Below are 16837 nucleotides of genomic sequence, written 5' to 3'. Positions count from 1 at the left end.
ACTTTTAATGTTATATATAGTATAAGGGTGTATTTTACACTTTTAAAATACTAGGTGGTTTAAATTATACTTTTAATTAACCAAAATCATTATGGATTTATTAAATCTCTTTTAATTATACTCTTAATTAATTTAATAAAACCATAAGGGTTTAATTTGAACTTTTCAAAATCAGGGTTTTGGAATTTAGACTTTCAAAATTAACTTTTAATCAACAATATAAATTCAAAAACTTGAGGGCAAGTTTTGAAACTCTTCAAAACAATTAGGTTTTAATTTCACTTAAAATTTTCGAATTTAAGACATTTAAATTAAAATTTTAAATATTAAAACTCTTGATTTAATAATTACCATAAATTAAACAATTAATTTAAATTATTAAATCACAAGGGATTATCTAGATCATGAGGATAATTACCAATTATACATCTAAGATATCCTAATCCCTTGAATCCCTCTCTAAATCTCGAAAATAAGGGATGGGATAATTCAAGATCTTTAATTACCATATTTAACAATTAAAAGATAATTACAAGATATGGGATTATCCAAATCCCTAAAATTTAGGATCTAACCTTTGGGAAGGAGGTAATTTCGAAATCCAAGGGTTTGATAACCCTAGATTTCAAAATCTTGGAGGCTAAGGAAAGGATTTGGGAAACCCTAGCAAAAATCGCCATCTACGGTTTTGCAACCCTAATTGCGAAAATTACCTAGCCTTTAGGGTTTATTAGCCATAAACCCTAATATGTCAAGTTCACAAATTTGAATAAAAGCTAATGAAAACAAAAACCAATGGCTCTGATACCACTGATGGGTTTAATACAAACAATCCTATGTGTGCATGCAACCCTAGTATTGGATCTATGTTTTCACTATTAGTTATACAACTTTATGAACACAAAAAGAAACCTGGCATGCTACTATAATTTTCGAAATTCATATATAAAACTATAATACATACCTTTTGTTGTTATATAGCAATAACAACTTGTTCCTTGAATTTCCTTAGCTCTTGAAAGCAAGTACCACAAGTGTAGTACCTCTAATGGAGTCACAAACACCATATGCAACTTGGATGAAGAGGAGAAGAAAAAGAGGCACCAAAAACGGCTGGAAACCCTAATGGAAGTGTTGTCCTCGTTTTTGGGGCCTAAGGGGTCCTTTATATACTAGTGTGGGCTGCTAGGGTTTCAGTCAAAACCCTAATGGACAGCTTAAACTCTAAGCAGCCCATGGAACCTTCTGGACAAGGCTATGGACGAAAATATGATGGGCTTCCATCATAATTTCGTTCACCCCTTATTCCTATAGCATTCCTTAGCCCAATAACTCAATTATCTAATAATTGCAGTCCAGTCCCCTATATTTAATTAATCTCTTTTAGCCACAAAATTAATTCTTAATTAATTCTTGACTAATATTAATTAAACAATATGATTTCTCCTTTAATATATTATTCTCATAATATATTAATAAATCATATTTAAACCTTAATCTCCTTAAATCATCCTACATATTGCTATGGTGAAGGCAACCCAAAAGGACCATGCTCATAATCGGGTCAAGTACATACCAAAATAGTTATGGACTTAGACACTAATCCAACAGACATTTCATGCGGATCGCCTTGTGGCATACTGATGACGTGTTATCAGGATAGCTTCCAAAAAACGACGTCGTTCTGATTTTCTGCACCAGTGAAAAAAATAAATGGAAAATAGATTTCTCGTCACCTATATCGATGACATGTAGTCGGCATAGGTTTTTAGAATACCACGAATAATTTGGTCGTTCCCGCTGGCGATGACATGTTGGCGGCACAGATCACCTCGTCAAAGAAATTTGGTCAAAGTTGCCAAAAGGTATGGCGACGACATGTCGTCTGACTTGTAGCGACGATTCTGTCATCGGGATAGGTATCATCACAATAGCTCCGTATTCTTGTAGTGATTTTACCAACCAAACGTAATATCATTTAAATCCATCTCTAAACATACACCCTTACACCTACTAGCCAGATATCAATTGAAATGCACTCTTCTGAATACTTTCTGATTCACATTAATGCATGAAGAAATCCAAGTAGCATGCTAGATGCTATTTTTGTTTTGATTCTTTCACGTTGTAATGAATGGAATACTACCCAATAGGCATGGGAGTTATCTTATATAAATACTAGAAAAATGATACAGTATACACCCCTCAAGTATACAATAAATCTAATAGTTTACATAAATATAAGCTAGGCTAATATCCCCCTCAAGTAAGAGGCGATGACCCAAGGCACAACATGCGACGAAACTGCTCAAACTGTGGTCGAGGAAGACTCTTGGTGAAGATGTCAGCGACTTGAAGCTTGGTAGGAACAAACATGGTGACCAGTTTTCCGGATGCAACTAGCTCGCGAACAAAATGATACCACGGTCAATGTGTTTAGCACGTTTGTGAGTGATTGGATTTGGAGTGAGAAATAATGCAATTTGATTATCACAAAGAAGTGTAGGACGACCGGTGGGCAAAGCATATAACTCTTGTAACAGATGAGTAATCCAAATAATTTCAGCTGCCGTGTTCGCCATGGCTCGATATTCAGACTCACAAATGGAGAGGGAAACTGTGGGCTGTTTCTTAGCACTCCATGATACAAGATTACCCCCCAGGACTATCGAGTACCCATAAGTAGATCGGCGAGTTTCAAGACACCGGGCCCAATCGGCATCAGAATAACCAACAATGGCAAGAGACCGAGGGCGTGTGAAGGTGAGGCCAAACGATTGAGTACCCTTGACATAGCGAATAAGGCGTTTGACCGCCTGAAAATGAGCCTCGGTCGGAGCAGCAAGAAACTAGCTATGTTGGTTAACCGCATAGGAAATGTCGGGGCGAGTAATGGTCAAATATTGCAGAGCACCAACCAACGAGCGGAAGAGGGTGGGATCGGCAAAGGCAGGACCGTCACGAACCAAAACTAATATAAGAAGAGGAAGGTAGAGAAAAGTTATGTACATATATTAAACTAGTGTAATATCCCCCCTCAAGCGAGAGGAGGTGGACCAAGACGAAGCATGCGACGGAACTGCTCAAACTGTGGCCGGTGTAGACTCTTAGTGAAGATATCAACGACTTGAAGCTTTATAGGAACAAACATAGTGACCAATTTTCCTGAAGCAACGAGCTCACGAACAAAATGATAGTCAAGATCAATATGCTTAGCACGCTTATCAGCCACCGTAAGTGTGCCAAATCAACCCGGTAACGCGGCTTGAAGATCCCAGATTTCGCCCGTGTGGTCATCGGATGAGAGGGAGGCGGCATGCGAGGCGACGGAGGAGAATCCGACTCGGAATCAGGGCCCGATTCAGCACCAGTATTAGGATCGGAGTCAAACCCGGACGACGAAGCATCGGAGGCGGATGATGGATCAGAGACGACACCCTGCGACGAGTCGGAATCAGATGGGAAAGTTGCCGGCGTCTGGGGCGGTAACGGATCAGTGCACACGGTGCAGGGGCGCGAAGTAGTCGGGTTGGAGATCTTGGGAGGAGGAGCAGGAACAGCGGCAGGAGGAACCACAGGGTTGATGGGCTCGAAACCAACGACAAAGGACTGCAGCGGAAGAGACCCAATGTGGGCGGTAGTATGTGTGTCTCGAAACGGAAAACATGATTCATCAAACCGGGCATGACGGGTGACAAACACACGATTAGAAACCGGATCAAGACAAAGAAAACCCTTGTATTGCGAGTGATACCCAATAAAAACACACGGAAGGCTCCGTGGTGATAGTTTATGATCTGCATAGTCCTGCAAATATGGATAAACCCGACAACCAAGAATACGAAATTGGCATAAATAGGGGTGCGATCAAATAAAACCTCAAATGGAGAGCGCATGGCCAACACCTTAGTGGGAAGACGATTAATTATGTGCACCGTGGTACTAAAAGCATGCGTCCAATAAGAGACCGGAAGATAGGCATGAAACATTATAGCAAGGCCCGTTTCCACAATATAGCGGTGTTTACGTTCGACCCGCCCGTTTTGTTGAGGTGTGTAAGGGCAAGAGATACAGTGAAAAATGCCATGGCTTTGTAACAAAGCCTTTACTTTATTGTTTAAAAATTCTGTACCCCCATCAGTTTGAAAAATCTTGATTTTTGTAGAAAATTGTGTCTCAACAAAGGCCATAAATGTCGCAAAAACTCCATAAAAATTGGATTTATTTTTAAGTGGAGAGAACCACGTGAAACGCGAAAAGTCATCCACAAATGTAACATAATATCGATAAGCGGCAACCGAAACAACAGGAGATGGACCCCAAAGGTCACAATGAATTAAATCCAAGACCTCTGAGGCACGTTGGTCATTAATCTCAAAGGGCATACGATGAGACTTGGCAAGTTGACAAGGAGAACATACAATGGGTTTTGGTAAAATAGAAGAAACCATTACATGACCATCTTTATTCAATTTAGAAATAACATCAAAATTCACGTGCCCTAAACGGGAGTGCCATAATTCAAAAGATGCGGTGGGACATTTAGTAGCAAACAACGAACAAGCCACCGGTTTATTGGGGAGAACATAGAGCCCGCGGTCATGCCTTCCTTGTGCTAGAATTTTCTTCGTGACCGATCCTGAATAGAACATGAATTTTTCGAGAAAAGGACATTGACATCATTATCAGAAGTCAACTTGCTAACAGATAATAAATTTTTAGTAAGTTTTGGGACAACTAAAACATCTCGCAATTTAATACGATTTGTGAGAGTAGAAGTCCCAATAGAGGTAATTGGAATAGTTGTAACATTACCAAAATGAACCGAACCATCGCCATGGAAAGGCTCGGATGGAGTGACCGAGCCCGAGGAGACCATATGGTCCGAGGCCCCGGAGTCAACATACCAATCCAGAGCAGGTGGAGTGACACGACAATTCGCTAAAAACGCCTTCGTCAAGTCCATTTCATTTGGATTAGAGTTAGGCACTAGCAAAATGCCCATTTAGTCTACATAGTTGGCAATGAGGAGGCCGACGGCCGCGACCACGACCAGCACGAAAAGCACCACGACCACCGGAGCCACCACCGCGACCTCGGCCAACAGAAAATGCGGGAGCAGCCCCGCTAGGCGCTGAAATAGCGGAAAAGGCGACAGCAGGGGTGGGCTGCCCATGGATCGATTTGATGAACAATTCATGGCTTTCGGCTTGCGCAAGGAGATCTCGGAATGAGTGACTGATACGCAAGGTGCGAACCCCAATGGAAAAAGCTTCGAAACTGCCGCCGAGGCCACATAAAAACCAATGACATTTGTCGGATTCATCAACGGCTTGACCAATAGCCGCTAGTTGGTCACAAATGGCCTTGAACTTGCGACCATAATCAGAAACGGGAGAGTCACCCTTGGAGAGAAGCCGAAGTTAGTCGCGTAGATTTTGAACCCGTTCCATGGAGGAGTTTCCATAGGCGGATTCGAGAGCAGTCCAGATAGAGCGGGCGGAGGAAAGACCGACGATTTCAGAAAAAGCTTCCTCCGTGAGGGAGGCTTGGAGGAGAAGAACTGTGCATTGATCGGCGGCTTGCCATTCTGCAAAGGCCGGATTCTCAACTTGGTTGGTGTGCACGGTATGATGAGTGGGTGGAGCTTCCGAGGAGCCATCGACATGTGCAAGGAGATGTTGATAATTTAGGAGGGGAACCATTTGATTTACCCACAAAAGATAATTGGAAGAAGAGAGATGAATGGTGATGAGATGAATGAGGGTGTTCATCGGGAGGGTGGAGTCATTAGAGGAGCCGGCCTTGGTGAGATCGCCGGAAACAATGGAGGAGTCGGTTATGAGGAGGGAAAGGAAGGGAGGGGTTGAAGGGCTCTTGATACCATGTAATGAATGGAATACTACCCAATAGGCGTGGGAGTTATCTTATATAAATACTAGAAAAATGATACAATATACACCCCTCAAGTATACAATAAATCTAATAGTTTACATAAATATAAGCTAGGCTAATACACGTCATCCGCATTTTGTCCAGACGATGGAAGAATTTGTGGATTGCTGTTCCATCTCTACACACGGAAGAAAAAACGAAAAAAGCAAATTCAAATAGTTTGTGTATTGGGTTTTAGCAAGCAAAACCGTAGATTTGGATAGTTTTCATCTATGTTGTGATTGTTATTGGCAGTGAATTTATATGGCAGTCACGAGAAATGTCAAACAACTTAACTTGACAATTTTCCCCCAACGAGAAGACTGAAGCTGTTGAGTTGCCCCATTGTCTGGTAACTTGCAGTTCCGTGGAGTTATTAAGCCTAAATTTGGGATATCGTTGTCTAATTTTGCCGAAAGGGATTTCCGGCACTTAGGGCTCTTGAGTTGTCTTATGTTGACTTATTGCAAGACGTCAATTTGGTTAAAGATTTTCTCGCAAGCTACCATTTTCTTGAGGATCTGACTTTGTCGGACTGTGTGCTAAGCAAACTTGATCTTCTTTGTATTTCATGTCCGAAGCTGAAAACGCTGATTTTCATTGTGAAGACAGGCGCTGTTGTGACATTAAGATTTCTTGCCCAAAATTGGTGGATTTGTGTTTAGAGGGTGATATAGTATGTAATTTTTTCTTTGAAAGTCTAGCTAGACTCCTTAAAGCAAGCTGAGATTGAGGCTATTTTTGAGGGCAACACCGTACCTGTGCTGTTTCATGGAAATTTTAATGTCAAACCTTTGTGGATTGACCTTTCCTTCCTGTGTGAGGTAGATGCTTATTCTCTTTATGCATAATTCTTCATTTCAGTTATATAAAAAAAATTATGTGTACTTTCTGCATGCAACCACCATTACCACTTATTTTTATAAAAGAGTTGACCCAAATGAGAAAAGACTGCAAAATGTGGAAGTTAGGCTACCAACTGTTCAGCTTGACCCTTCTTAAGCATCCATTGTATGTAAGTGAAAACATGAATAGATCGCCGTATTATAATAAGATTAGAACATTAACTTTTTAACTGCTGTTTCTTTTTTACTTAATGAGATCATAGCTTAATCTGGTAAATAAACCATATGGGTGTTTATTTTTTTTATTTTTTTCGAAACGGTAAATTATCGTAGTCCTAATCTAATCCTAAACACCACCTATATCTCCTAGTGAGACTTGAACCCATGACCTCTCATTTGAGAAAGTCACTCCTTACCGCTAGGCAAAGGCCCTTTAATGTACAAATACTGAAGGAACGTTGTGGATCAAAATCTATAGCTTAAATGCCTAATAAATATATACTTTTACCTTCAGAATTTTCTAAAAACTGAACTGTTAGCAACTTTTACTGGACAAATGGAGGGCATAGCTCATAGTCTCTATACATTTCTCTATCAACTTTTTTTTCCTTTCCAAACTTTGTATTTATATGTACTTCAAATCAAGTTTCTATTAAAGGATATAATAATTGGAGATGTCTGAAAGTATCATTTTCATCAAATCTTTATCATCTACGTATCTACATGCCTATTGTATCCCTTGCTTTTCATATTTGTAGTGCATTGATGGAGCATGTGACTTACCTCTACCTAATTTGAAGACTTTGGTGCTTAAAGCAAGTATGGATGCCTTCAATGTTGATGAACTGATACGAATTCTCAAATATTTTCCAAAACTGGAGAATCTCAAGTTGATTAACATTAGAGAGGTATTCGTATATCAAGTTGGTATTTTAATTAATTTATTTTTTATCGCAATCTTGAAGCACGGTGGCTCACTTTCCTATTTCCTTGATGTATTGTACGTTGTAAATTTCTCACATAAGCATTACAATATATGAAAAAGAAATTGAGCTCATAAATATATATATATATATATATATATATATATATATATATATATATATATATATATATATATATATATATATATATATTTCAAGAGCTCAAAAGCTTGTTTGGATGACTTTTGCACCTCAAGATGAATAACTTATGCTTTTGTTCGATGATATAAGATTTTAATGAAAAATACGAGTTTTTGGATGAAGAAGAAACAAGGAGAATCATGACTCCTGATGTAAAAAGGGTCGAGTTTTTCGAATTCAATGGTGAAAAGCAAAACTAGTTATAGACTGGTTTGAAGATCTATTGTATTTGTCTTTCATTTGGGGTAACGAAGTTGGGTTCTCTAATTACCGACTATGAGCTGTCAAACTGATCATGCTTTTGAAGAGCTATTGTTACAAGAGTCATGGTTTTTGGAAAGAAAAGTCATATTAATGAGGAAGATGATGTAGGTAAACAATCACAACAATACCAGCCGGAAGAAGATGATTGTGTTGATCTTGGAGATGAAGAAGACAACCAAGCAGAATGCAGATCAGAACATCTGAGTCAGACAAGTCAATCAAGTGGGAGTCAAGTTACACAGCGAAAAATCAAACTGCAGATGCTAAGCCTTTGGTACATCCTACTGTACCGAAATGAGCCTACCGCCTACCCCTTCGTCCAGAATTTCAGGACCTAGTGAAATGTGTACCGTGTACTGCACCCCTACCAAAGCATACCGCGAAATTCATTGGTAAGTTTACAATAGAAAACCATACGGTTCATACATTTTTCAATATATATACATTTTTCTGTACAATTTAAAAAAAAATTATAGGTAAGGTATGTATTAATATTTTTTAAGGTAGGTCCCGAAAACTTTTCTATAATAATTTTATATAAATTAAAATAATTAGGTCTGTGACCCACCTTTCTTAATTATACCTAGCCTCGCCATTGCGGCCGCGAAAATTATGTGACTACGACCACAACAACACAAATTGTAACATTATAGCCAACCTCTTCTTTCAATTGCACTGATTGCAACAATAGTATGTAAAACCAAATGCCGTTTATTTTTACCACCACAAAAATGAAATTAATAGAACAAAAACGTGAAAATATATATGAGAAATTAAATTGATTATTACTTTTTATGTCTATAAATATTTCCACCCAATAAAATCAGGGCTGACTCTACATTATGAAAATTACATCCTACATGTTATAGCTATAAATATTTCTACCCACTAAATTTATGAAAAATCATCATTCAATTTTATTTTATTTCATATATTCTTAATATAGCTTTAATGAGTTATATATATATATATATATATATATATATATATATATATATATATATATATATATATATATATATATATATATATATATATATATATATATATATATATATATATAGGTTCAGGTTCATTTGAGAGCATTCTAATTTTGTGAGACCGTGAGACCAAATCTAAAAATAATTTTAAAATACAAAATAAATGGAAAAATCTAATAGTTCTTTTCTCAAATATTATTTTCGGAACTTTAATTAACTAAAAAAAATTAAAAAACACATAAAACAAATCCTGTTTTTTTTTTTTTTTTTGAAAAATACGTAAAATATTCTAATATAATATTAGACTGACATATTCTAAAAAATAATTTTAAAATGCAAAATAAATGGAAAAATCTAAAAATTCTTTTTTTAAATATTATTTTCGGAACTTGAATTAACTAAAACAAAATAAAATAAATAAATAAAATAAATAAATAAAATAAATAAATAAAATAAATAAATAAAATAAATAAAATAAATAAAATAATAATAAATAATAAAAAAAGTTCCATTTTTTTTGAAAAATACGTGAAATATTCTAATAGAATATTACACTGTACATATTCTAAAAAATAATTTTAAAATGCAAAATAAATGGTAAAATCCAAAAATTCTTTTTTTAAATATTATTTTCAGAATTTGAATTAACTAAAAAAAATAAAAAAGGAAAGAAAAATGCGTCTCACGGTCTCACAAAATTAGACCGTCTCACATTAACCAAACCCTATATATATATATATATATATATATATATATATATATATATATATATATATATATATATATATATATATATATATATATATATATATATTTGGGGATATAAAGACAAGTTGAAGTTTGGCTTGGTGGTAAAAGCACCGGTTTATAAAACTCAAGCTTTCAAGTTCAAAACTTTTTATTTACTTAAAGGGTCCCAATTTTTTGGTTTACTTAGTTAATAAAGAACTTTTTGTCACTTGTCAATTTCTTATGTATTTTGACATGTAATTTTATGGTTAATTTTTAGAAATTAATATTTACTTGTCAGTTTATGGTAATTTTTTATTTCTTAATTAATTATTATCTAATTTTTAGGTTATAGAAAGTAATTAATATATCACTAATTTATTTCGTTATATTTTCAAATTTTAATATGTTTCCTTCAATATATATATTTCAAAATTTACATGTTTCTCTTAATGTTCATTGTCATTTTAGACAAAATAGTATACACAAAAATATAATCAAACTTTGTTGCTTTTTATTGGAAAACTAAAAAATTATTATATGGTCAAAATATACTTATTTTTCTAGTTGTTTTATTAATATAAATTGAATTATTTATTTATTCATCATTTTGTTTGTATATATATTTTGAAATTTTATTTTAAAAAATACATAAAGTTTATATCTTCATACATAAATCTTTTTTTTAATCAACCTGTGTAGTACACGGGTTTCACACTTAGTGTGTGTGTGTATATATATATATATATATATATATATATATATATATATATATATATATATATATATATATATGGGGATGAAGAGTTAATATAAGCACAATCTCTAATGAAGATCATTTTGGAACTGGGACTTGTTTGGAGAGATACATACTGTGAGCTTTTGTAAACAAAAAATGATCTCGTTTTGTTTCGAAGTCAAAGTACATTTCAGTTTTTAAGGAAATAACATCATAATGGAATTGAAAAGGGGATTAGTTATCGTTATATTACGGAGAAATGATGTTTTGTGCATTTGCCCATTCAGTCCTTTAAGTAATTTCGTGCTATGTAGGGGCATAAACTGATTGTGACATGCCATTTTAGTCCCTTTAAACTAAATCATATGGTGGAAGTTCCACATGTACACTTTCTAGGGTCCTTACTATAATTCTGGGGATTTAGATAATGTAGGTACTGTAGGGTCTACTTTGTTAGAATTGAAGAGAAGAGATGGACAACAGATTTAACTATAAAATACTTTCTTTATTAGATAATCATCAATCTTTTCTGAACATGGAACAATACAATTTATATGTACATTACAGAACCGACACAACAAATCAAAGGAGCCGGTTAACATAAATAACTTCCATAAACTATATAACTAACTAAATAACTGCCATGGACCCGGTTTAGGTCTAGCTTATATTTAATATTCCCCCTTAAGCTAGACTGGATGAACATCCAACATTTCACTTAAACGATTGAAGTTTCCCACTTGTAAGGCTTTAGTAAATGTATCTGCAAGTTGTTCCTTGGTGTTGCAGAAGCCAACTTCAATTTCCCTGTTGTTGACCAATTCTCGAATGAAGTGATATTTAATCCTGATGTGCTTACTTTTTCCATGAAATACCAGATTTTTAGTTAATGCGATGGCAGATCGGTTGTCAAAATAGATCATTGTTGGGTCCTCCTGAGGTATTCCCAATTCCTTTAGAATTGACCGAATCCACAAAGCTTGACATCCTGCAATAGACAAAGACATATACTCCGCCTCTGCAGAGGATAAAGCTACGGCATTTTGTTTCTTGGATTGCCAGGAAAATGCTCCTGTACCCATGTTGAATACATATCTAGCGGTGCTTCTACTATCATCAAGATTCCCCCCAAAATCATTGTCGCTAAAACCTTTTAACTTGAAGTCTTTAGTCCTTGAGTACGTAATTCCATGGTCAATTGAGCCTTTCACAAACCTTAAAATTCGTTTCCCTGCTTCCCAATGGTCTATCTTCGGAGATTCCATGAAGCGACTTATTAAACTTACAGAATAAGTGATGTCTGGACGAGTTGCAGTTAGGTACATAAGGCTCCCTATTAAGCTTCTATATAGTTGAGCGTTTACCATCTTTCCTTGTGAATATCGTGAGAGCTTTAAGCCAAATTCCATGGGCGTAGGGAAGGTTGAAGCATTGTGCATGTTGAATTTAGCAATAAGCCCTTTTGCATATTGCTTTTGAGAGATGGATATTTTATACTTTTCTTGCTTAACCTCTATTCCAAGGAAGTAGTGTAGTAGACCCATGTCTGACATCTCAAACTCAACTTTCATTGAATCTTTGAATTCTTTTATCAATGCGCAAGAATTTCCTATAAAAACTAAGTCGTCAACATAGAGACATACAAGAAGCATGTTACCTTTGGTTCCCTTGATATATAAGGTATGTTCATGTACACATTTCTTGAAACCATGACTGGTGAAATAACTATCAATCCTGCTGTACCAAGCGCGTGGCGCCTGCTTCAATCCATATAAGGCCTTCTTCAGGCGACACACCTTGTGCTCTTCCCCTTTCTTGATGTATCCAGGGGGTTGGTCGATATAGACTTCTTCACTAAAAAACCATTCAAGAATGCTGATTTTACGTCCATTTGGTGGACTTCCCAACCGAACTGTGCATCAAACGACAACACTAACCGAACCACTGGAGCAAACACTTCATTGTAGTGTACACCGAACTTTTGTTTGTACCCCTTTACGACTAATCTGGCATTGTGCCTGTCAATTTTTCCGTCTTTGTTGAATTTTGTCTTATATACCCATTTTACCCCTATGGGTTTGTGGTTGTTTGGAGGGTCAACCAGTTCCCATGTTTCATTTTTTAAGATTGCTTTTATTTCTTCGTTCATTGCATGCTTCCAAATGTCTTGTTGATGTGCATCCTCAAAACACAAAGGGTCGGCATTAGAAAATAACACAAAGTCGGCAACATCATCAAAATTCAATGATTGTGTGTTTGCATATAAATCTTCTATAGTTCTTAACTTCTTTGGCGTACTTTCAGGAGAAGATAAGTGAGAGTTAGAACTTGTCACTGTGTTATCTGGGGTTGACTCTGATCTGTTTGAGGGGCTGGATAAGTTTGGATCCTCGTGGTTATCCTTTGAGGTCGTTTTGGTAAAATCACTATCAACAACTTGGTTGGCTTTATTATTTTCATGTTGGCAATCAATCCATGACTTTTTCTCATCAAAAACGACATCTCTACTAATTATTGTTTCTTTAGTGACAGGATTGTAAAGCTTGTATACCTTAGAGTTTTCACTGTAGCCCACAAATATGGCCTTCTCTGACTTGTCATCTAATTTCTCTCTTCTTTGGTCTGGAATGTGCGAATATGCTATACATCCAAAGGTTCTAAGATGCTTGACACTTGGTTTGTACCCACTCCATGATTCCTGAGGCGTCATGTCAGAGAGACTCTTTGTCGAGGACCTATTTAACAAATAAGTTGCACATGCCACGACTTCTACCCAATATTCTTTTGCCAAACCTTTACTTTTCAACATGCTTCGTGCCATCTCGATCAAGGTGCGATTTTTTCTTTCCGCCACTCCATTTTGTTGGGGTGTGTATCGGGTAGTAAGTTGGTGATGTATCCCGTTTTCTTTCAAGAATTCTTGAAACAGTAGAGAGTTGTACTCCCCTCCTCGATCCGATCGGATGGATTTTATTAAGTGTTCACTTTGTCTTTCCACCAGATCCTTGAAACCTTTAAATAATCCAAAAACTTCTGACTTTTCTTTCATGAAATAGGTCCATAGTTTCCTACTATAGTCGTCTATGAACGTGAGTATGTATCTACTGCCTCCAATAGAGGTGGTCCTCATTGGTCCACAAACATCTGAGTGCACCAGTTCTAAAGGCTTTGGTGCTCTCCATGTCGCTTCTTGAGGGAAAGATTCCTTAGAATGTTTTCCCATCAAACATTCTTCACATGTCTCTTTACTCTTATTGATACTTGGCAACCCACGTACAAGTTTATGTCTGTGCATGTAAGACAAATATCCATAGTTTATGTGTCCTAACCTATGGTGCCAAAGTAGAGATGTTGGTTATGTAGATACAACGAAAGAGAAAATGGACTCATCTTGAAATTTTAATGGAAACATTTTGTTTGCCATCATGTGTATCCTTCCAATTGGTTTGCCATTTGAATCTTTGATCTCACAAGCTTTGTTTTGAAAATGTATATCATACCCCTTAAGGAGTAATTGTCCCACGCTTAAAAGGTTGTACTGTAACCCTGGAACGAAATACACGCTGGGTATTTTCTTTTCCTAGTTTTTTGTTTTGATGGTAATGTCTCTAATTCCATGCACGTTCAGTTTCTTGTTATCTCCTGTACGTACCTCTTTCACAAAGGATGTATCCAAACTAGCGAAGATATTCTTGTTTCCTGACATGTGGTTGCTACATCCGCTGTCAATATACCAAATGTATTCTGTGGGTATTTCTTGTGTACTGGGCATCATAAACATCGTGTCTCCTTCATCGCTGTCTTCTTTATGTATAAAAGTAGACCCTTTCTTCTCATCCGCCAATCTTTTTCTACAGTACTTGATTGTATGTCCCATCTTTTGACAATAGTAACATTGTAATTGTGAGGATGATGATTTTCCACGTCCTTTTGATTTACTCCGTTCTTGGTCCGGGTCTCTGTGATTGTTATAAAATCCTCCTTGATTTGAAGATTGCAGTTGAAATGCTTGTTCAATCGCAGGTGAATCAAATTGATTCATTCGTAACTCATGTGATTGTAGGGTACCCAACAAGTTTTCTAACGACAGAAGTGAGAGATCTTTCGATTCTTCAATGGCTACGACCACATACTCAAACTTCCGGGTAAGGCTTCTCATGATCTCTTCAACTACTCTTGTGTCGTCTATATGTTCGCCATTTAAACGTAATTGATTCAATAATAGGATAACACGGTTATAATATTCTTCCACAGATTCTGCCTCTTTCATTCTTATATTGTCGAATTCGCATCTTAAAGTCTGAAGTCTGACAATTTTTACTCTTTCTTCTCCACGATAGGTTTTGTGCAGTGTGTCCCAGGCATTCTTAGAAGAGGTTGAGGAAGATATTCTTTCAAACATTGTTTCATCCACGACTTGAAAAATCAAGAAGAGTGCCTTTTTGTCTCTTCTTTTGCTGTTCTTTATTTCTTCCATTTGTTCGTCTGTGAGTTCGTCCTCATCATGAGGATCTTCAAAACCATCCTCGATGATATCCCATAGATCTAGTGATTCAAACAAGACTTTTAATTGTATACTCCAGTGGTAGTAATTTCTTCCGTTAAGTTTGGGAAATTGTGGATGGATGTTATTTATGTTAGACGCCATGCATGCCTGGCTCTGATACCAATATGTTAGAATTGAAGAGAAGAGATAGACAACATATTTAACTATAAAATACTTTCTTTATTAGATAATCATCAATCTTTTCTGAACACGGAACAATACAATTTATATGTACATTACAGAACCGACACAACAAATCAAAGGAGCCGGTTAATATAAATAACTTCCATAAACTATATAACTAACTAAATAACTGCCATGGACCTGGTTTAGGTCTAGCTTATATTTAATATACTTCCCGTTTCTAGTTCTTCTCTTTATCTTTATCACATAAACAAACATACTGAAATTATTACTCTCAGTTCGATCTTTTTGGTTCTTCTCGTTCTTTTACCAGTTGTGTTTTTTAGAAATTCCATTGGGTTCAAGGATATCTATGGAATCGAAGAATCATTAGGCTTCTCCAAACGGGGATTTTGCAATTCGATTTATAATCGCTTAAATGAGTATGGCATTGGGATACATATAAAGTCAATTTTAATACCTATTGATAAACAAGAAGTTGTTTGGGTTGTTGGTACCGACTTAAGAGTAGGAGATAAATCATACTTCGACCTCACCTACAATGGAGATTTGGTTCTTCTCGATTCCACAAGAGGAGTTATTTTTTAGGCAAGCAAAACCACCAATTCATTTGTTGCTTCATCAGTTTTGTAAAATGGTGTTTCAATTATAACTTCATAGTGGATAATAAATCAAGATTTATGCAGCAAGTCAAAAATAGGACTGTTTTTTGGTGTGTATTTCACGAGATTTTATTCTTAATCTAGAACAGGTAGCAAATAAGGTCTAATTCAAACTGATTTTATTGAGTTTTATTTTTTGTTGACTTAAATAAAAAATGGGGTCCCTCAACAAAGAAATTGTGGGTTGAGGCGGAGTTCGTTAGACCAGACGCCTAAATGTTAGATCAAAGTTTCACGGCCTCAACAAAGAAATTGTGGGTTGAGGCAGAGTTTGGAAGACCACCTTCCCGAGCTTAACAAAGATGAGCCGCAGACCGATTTCCATTAGATTCTATAGATCATGCTACTAGGGTGAGTTTCACGGCCCCACATTTTAATGTTTTTGGGATAAAATGAATGCTAAATATTATATAAAATTAATATTATGTGTATATGATAGTATATTCGTATCAATAGAAGTAGTTATATTAACCGGGATATAGTTGTTTTGTATCATATATACCGAGAATATATCTGATATTTTAAAATCATACAACTATCTTAAACTTGTTAGCATGTTGTTATTATAGATTTTACTAATATAGATCCGAAGTTATACTCAGGAGTTTTATATATCTTATGTGTGATATAGCCATATATTATGTGTGATATAGCCTGGGAGTTATACTCGGGGGTTCTATATACTAATTGTTAAGTATGTTGTTATTATTGGTTTTATGTTAGCTAAAACCTGGTATGTTATTAATATAGCCTTGAAGTTATATTCGAGAGTTCTATATATACTTGTTAAGTATGTTGCTATTATTGGTTTTATGTTAGACAAAACCTGGTTTTACTTCAAGTGATAGTTGTTGTACTACCTATGTATTA

General features: G+C 35.8%; 1 protein-coding gene across 1 annotated transcript; it reads right to left on the bottom strand.

Annotated features, from left to right (window-relative positions):
• Window positions 1-14195: 14195 nt before the first annotated feature.
• On the bottom strand, window positions 14196-15263 carry LOC145045861 (uncharacterized). Its single transcript, XM_078994161.1, has one exon. It carries the CDS (start codon window positions 15261-15263, stop codon window positions 14196-14198), a length of 1068 nt encoding a protein of 355 aa, XP_078850287.1.
• Window positions 15264-16837: the final 1574 nt, after the last annotated feature.

This window comes from Lactuca saligna, chromosome 5, assembly GCF_052625555.1.
Source record: "Lactuca saligna cultivar CGN05327 chromosome 5, ASM5262555v1, whole genome shotgun sequence".
NCBI lineage: Eukaryota > Viridiplantae > Streptophyta > Magnoliopsida > Asterales > Asteraceae > Lactuca > Lactuca saligna.
This window is presented reverse-complemented; position numbering and strand designations above follow the sequence as displayed.

Bases quoted from the DNA above. Each gene is read 5' to 3' on its own strand.
- LOC145045861 (XM_078994161.1), bottom strand. From the start codon at position 15,263: ATGGCGTCTAACATAAATAACATCCATCCACAATTTCCCAAACTTAAC.